At 42.9% G+C, this 5,864-nt stretch overlaps 1 protein-coding gene across 1 annotated transcript; it reads right to left on the bottom strand.

Moving 5' to 3' along the window:
- Positions 1-222: 222 nt before the first annotated feature.
- Positions 223-2,657, bottom strand: LOC120287811 (endochitinase EP3-like). Its single transcript, XM_039301222.1, has 3 exons — positions 2,502-2,657; positions 1,105-1,390; positions 223-772 (listed from the first exon to the last, which is right to left on the bottom strand). The coding sequence occupies exons 1-3, from the start codon at positions 2,655-2,657 to the stop codon at positions 363-365; spliced, it is 852 nt and encodes a 283-aa protein (XP_039157156.1). The 3' UTR covers positions 223-362.
- Between the last annotated feature and the right edge of the window lie 3,207 nt (positions 2,658-5,864).

The raw sequence follows: 5,864 nt of genomic DNA, 5'->3' as shown, positions 1-5,864 counted from the left end.
GCTTTCATTTTCCTTATATGCCAACTGTTTAAATTTACCAGCTCTCTTGAGAATTACCAACCTCAAGTAGAGTAATCATCAACTCTTCTATGTTCAAGTTACCAACCAGGTGCATTTCCAACTCTTGTTTGGGTTTGTTAACAATTAATTTTGCGTTACCAATTCTTTTTCCTTATTTTCAAAAATGTTAATGCTAATTCATGATCATGAGCTATCAGATTCTTACTCAACAAGATGCTGATATTCCTTTTATTTTTTGGATCTATTATTCAGTGGCCGACATTATTGTAAATCGAGTATGGTCATGGTGCTAACCGAGGTTGGCTACAATGCCATAAAAAGAAACTGGTTTTCTATGCTTTCTAACAGGTCAGGTTATCTCCCGGAGAGACACCACAATGGTTGCAATAATCAATGTAATATTGAACCCGAGCTTGAACCGCGTCGGGGTTTCCGCCACCGCATTCTATTCCATTAATGGCTCGAATCGTCGCGCCGAAGCCTTGACCGGAAGTAATAACGGAGTGGGCGTTGTTCATCCAAAACCAGAAGGCGGTCTTAAAAGACACGACCACATCGTTGGCCGTGGTTTCGGGAGAGTTGACGCCGTCGAACCCGATGGATTCTCCCGCGGGTCCGTAGTTGGAGTTCCATGATATTTGGATGGGACCTCGACCGTAGTAGCCTTTGTTGGGGTTGCATGGATACTGGATGTTCCATTCGTCGCAGTAATCTTCCGAGGGACCATCTATCTCTTCAATGTAGCAAAAATCTGCACCCAAGAAGATTAATTGTTATTAGTTGCTTTTGCTTTGGGGGTTTGATAGTTCGTAATGATCTCATCTAAGCCATATATCTAAAGCAAAGCAGATCATACGCTATGATCTCCAGGAAGCCACGGTGAATAAAATTCGCGGCAAAGAGCAAACATGGCAAGTAAAGACAAAAGGACTTTAACATGCATGGTATTGTCTTTAAGCATAAAAATGAACGAACTTAATCGTGAGAGCCAAATGAGAAAAGCTAAACAGAAATAATGAACTTTTCGATGAATGAATTGGTATCACACAATGTTTCATTTCATGCTTTGGGAGAGGTTCTTACGTCCAGTCTCGTGCGTGACATGAGCGAAGAAAGCAGCGATCTCACGCTTAGAGTCATCGGCAGTCCCGACTGCGCCAAATTCGGTGTAACCACTGGCAGCATCAAGGAAAGCTTGCCTAGTGTAGAAGCTCTTCCCCTCACAACTCGAGTCGGCCTGGCCAATTATCGAATTGAAGAAGTTATCCGTCACCATGTCCGCCATTGAGACCCCGCTGCTCGGGGTGGTGAGATGAGTAACACGGCCGGATTGACAACTGGCCCCGCAGTAGTCATCTCCAGACCCGCACTAGCATACTGGGGAAAAGTGTCAAAAAAAGTCCTAAACCTTTTGTCTTTGTACCAATTTAGTCATAAACCTTTTTTTGGTGCCGATTTAGTCCTAGACATTTTTACGTTGTGACAATTCAATCATTTCCGGTCAATTTTGATCGGAATTTGCCGACTGGACGCCGGTTGGCTGACGTGGCCTCATCGGCGGTGACATGGATTACTTTTAATAATATTTTAATATTTTAAATATTTTTTTAATTTTTAGTTTTTAACTTTTAATTTTTTCTTCTTTTTTTTTTTCTTTTTGTCTTCTCATCTTCTTCCTCCCGCCCGGTCGCCGAGGTCCGGCGACCGGCCGGAGGCGACGGCCGGCGAGAGGCCACCCTCGAGGCCCGGGCGGCGAGGGTGAGCCTTGCCAGCTCGGTGCGTGGAGCATGGGGAGGAGAGCGAAGCCGATGGTGGCGAAGCTCGTCGAGAAGGCGCTCTCGGCGCGCGCCGCGAAGCTCGCCTCCAAGCCGCCGAGCATCGACGTGTCGGAGGAGGACACGATAGGCCTCGGTTCCATAAGACCTCGAGGACTGAATCCGGGAATCCGGCCGCCTCCTCGCGCCGAGCTGGCGAGGCTCGCCCTCGCCAGCCATGGGCGAGGCTCGACCTCGCTAGATCCGGCGAGGGCGAGGCTCGACGCCCGGGCCTCGAGGGCGGCCTCGCGTTGGGCGGGCGAGGCTCGCCCTCCGGGTCGGCAAGGTCGAGCCTCGCCGGCCATGGGCGAGGCTCGACCCTCGCCAGATCCGACGAGCCTCGCCGCCCAGCGCGAGGTCGCCCTTGCGGCCATTGGTGAGGTGGTCGGCGAGGTCCGGCGACCGGTTGGAGGAAGAAGATGAGAAGACAAAAAGAAAAAAAAAAATAAAACTAAAAACTAAAAACTAAAAAAATTAAAAAATTATTAAAAGTAGTCCACGTCAACGCCGATGAGGCCACGTCAGCCAGCCGGCGTCCAGTCAGCAAATTCCGACCAAAATTGATCGGAAAGGACTAAATTGGCACAACGTAAAAAGGTTTAGGACTAAATCGGCACCAAAAAAAGGTTTAGGACTAAATTGGCACAAAGACAAAAGGTTTAGGACTTTTTTGGCACTTTTCCCGCCATACCGGCTGCAACACAGGTTGGTGTTGCAGCCACAATTCTGACTCAGGACGTGTGCCGGCGAGAATCTGGCAATGAGGCTGGACACGACGAGAATGTTGAGAAGAGCTCTCGCCGTGTCGTTTGATTTGGCCATTTTGGGTAAGGGAGTGGGGGATGTGAACATGTAATGAGAGGTATTTATAGGAATGAAGGGGAGAGTAGACCCAGTTGATTTGAGGCCGCTGAGAGTCAGCTTTGAAGATTCAAGTTCTTAATACGAAGGAGAATGTGTCGTATGCGTCAGGAAGGGTCGACTTCGACACTGCTTAAGAGACTTTGTGAGATTTATATTCCTCAAAAAAAAAAAAAATCAATAGAAGAAATTATACATTTACTAAGATTCGCCTACGAAATTAATTTATCTCTTGGATTGTTAAATATGACTCATTTAAAATCTGCCACATCATTCAATAAATTAATTTTTAAAACTAATCTTAATAGATTTAGCATAGAGCATGCAGATTTTTTTACGACGTATGGCGAGTCTTTTGCCGGCCATTGCGACCATGGCTGGTGGCCATCATTTTCGAAGAGGCAATCAATGATGCGATTCGAATAATTGCGAGCGAGAAGTTTGGGATGCTCTGCGGGGCTCTTCAGCCAAGTCAACGAGACTGTTTGATGAGTTTTCATTCATGTGCATACGTGCATGTACTGAGCCAAGTCCGTCCTTCGCATCCGAGACGAGAATAGATTGGAGAATCGAACTTAAAATCAATATTTGGATCATTCGACCGTCCACTGCAGTGGTGGACCGTCGGCTTAGTAGAAAGATAATTTTGTCTGCGTTACACGTCAAAATAAATGGAATGCAAAATCAACCTTAACTTTTTCCTCATCCCAATGAATAATTCTTGCGTCCTCTTCGGTTTCGTCACGGAAAAGATTCATACCTTGAAGGGTTCTTGAGAAATTCCCCAACCGATAAATCTAAAGCTTTCTCATCCGAGCACGAGTGAAATACTACTCGATCCCAAGATTCTTCTTCCTCTTGCAGCTAATGAACTTCGTTTGGAAATTGCTGAATTTTACCCAACCATCTTCCAACTCGATTCTGAAGCAATAGCACTGGTATGTGCTAGTTGAAAAACGGACTTTTCAAGCTTGTCAGGGTTGAAGACTAGAGTTAGTACGGCCAAATCACGATCTTGATAAACCAAAGACAAAAGCCTCTTTATCGTTCTAAGAACTCGTAGTAATGCAAAAGCTCTCTATTACACCATCGATCGACATTTCTTGCATTTACAGGGGAAGGCAATACCAAAAAAAAAAATAAGTGAAGGCAATCACATTTAATGACGAAACGCATAGAGCTTTTTGGATAAAGTTTTTATATTATCTTATATTTTTTACATTGTTTGTTTTACAATGCTTTTGAGTGTGTGTGCTATATATATAATCAATCCTAACAATCATCCTAATTAGAAGATAAAATAAGAAATAGATTGACTTGGATTCATATATTGTCTCTAATTGACAGCTCATACCAAAGATTGACTTGGATTCATGTATTATTCCTAATTGACAGCTCATGCCAACACTCCCCCTCAAGTAGGTGAAAAGATATCTTTGATACCCAACTTAGTAAGTGAGCTATGAAAAGCCTTGCTTAACACGGCCTTAGTAAGTATGCTCATCAACTGATCTTCAAACTAACAAAAGGAAACTAAACCACCTTAGCCTTGAAATTTTGCCTAGCAAAATATCTATCAATCTCAATGTGCTTGGTCCGATCATGTTGAACTGGATTGTGGGAAATATAAATTGCTGCTTTATTATCACAAAATAATCTCATCTAAACTTCGGTGGAAAATCAATTTCTGTCATCAACTTCTTAAGCCATAGTAGCTCACACAACCCTTTGGCCAAAGGTCTGGAAGGTATATTTGGTAGTTGATGAAGGAGGCGCCCAAGAGATATTGTTGGATGTGAGAACGACCTATAAATTAGTGGAAGGACCAAAATGAACATGCTTGGTTTGAATGACTCCAAAGAAATTGAGACTATGAAGTGGAGGATGTGAAGAATGAGTGGGAGTGATGTGGGAGTGAGGAAACATGGTTTCATAAAAAATGACATGATGAGAAATATACACTCAATTGGATGACAGATCTATACAATGATACAATTTATGACTAGAACTATAACCTATAAAACAACAAGGGGTCATTCAAAATTGCAATTTGTTAGCATTGTAAGGTTGGAGCCATGGGAAGAAAAGAGAACCAAAGGTTCGCAAGTGTGAATAATCATGAGGGGTGTGAAATAAAAGCTTAATATAGGGAGCCAGTGTGACGTTAAAGTAGGGGCATGCGGTCAATCAAATAAATGGCTGTAATGAAGACTTTTAGCCAAAATTTAGAAAGCAAATTAGCTTGGGCCATAATAGCTAAGCCAGTTTTGATGATAAGCGGTGCTTGCGATCCACAACACCATTTTGTTCTAGCATGTGGGGGCAAGAATATTTATGTGTGATGTTATGTGGTTGGAAAAAATTGTTGAAGGTATTACTTATTAATTCACCACCACCTTCCAAGCGAGACATGGTGATAGTGTGTAGCAAAATATTTTCAACTTGCTTTTTAAAACTAACAAATATGTCATAAAGTCAAATTTTAATTTCATAGGAAATACCCATTGAATATTTGGAAAAATTATCAACAAAGAGAACATAATAGGAGTAGTTAGAACAAGATAATGAGGGAGCAAGGCCCAATACATCACAATGTAATAATTCTAGAGGACGACTAGAGATAGAATTAGACTTAGAAAAAAGTAGCTTGTGACTTTTTGTTGGCTAACATGAAGAGCAAGTGCGAGAGCTTGATTTATTGGAAATATAAACGATTGAGAAAATGGCTTATTGAATATCATGAATGGGATTGCCTAGACAAGCATGGCATTGGTCCATGATGTGTAGGAATTGTAAGGAGCCTATGGAGCAATGAATGATGGTGGAGTGCGAAGTGGGGACAAGCCATTCTCAACTAGCCCTTGATATAGTATCCTCTCTTGGCCTTGTCTTAAGACAAAAACCAGAGGCATTGAAGTTAAAGAGATAATTGTTATCTCTGAAAAAACGGTAAACAGAGAGTAAATTGCTTGAAGCTATGGTACAATGAAATATAGATTCGAGGTGAAGAGGTGAAGAAGAGAATGAGATGATGGTGTGTTGACACCTATTTTTAAACAAAAAAGAAAAAGAAAAAGAAAAAAGAAAAGCGCTTAGGGGTCGGGTCGGGCCGGATCCGGCCTTGGCCCGGCCCGCCGCCCGCCTCTCTTTCCCAGCAGGAGGGACGGA

This window comes from Eucalyptus grandis, chromosome 8 (genome assembly GCF_016545825.1).
Source record: "Eucalyptus grandis isolate ANBG69807.140 chromosome 8, ASM1654582v1, whole genome shotgun sequence".
Lineage (NCBI taxonomy): Eukaryota > Viridiplantae > Streptophyta > Magnoliopsida > Myrtales > Myrtaceae > Eucalyptus > Eucalyptus grandis.
The sequence above is the reverse complement of the archived record's forward strand: the minus strand, read 5'-3'. Positions and strand labels throughout refer to the sequence as shown.

Excerpts from the sequence above, each read along its gene's own strand:
- LOC120287811 (XM_039301222.1), bottom strand. The coding sequence starts at position 2,657 with ATGGCCAAATCAAACGACACGGCGAGAGCTCTTCTCAACATTCTCGTC. Across the intron at positions 1,391-2,501 it reads GCGGGAAAAGTGCCAAAAAA|TGCGGGTCTGGAGATGACTA; the intron begins GTCCTAAACCTT and ends CCAGTATGCTAG. Across the intron at positions 773-1,104 it reads TGTCACGCACGAGACTGGAC|ATTTTTGCTACATTGAAGAG; the intron begins GTAAGAACCTCT and ends TCTTGGGTGCAG.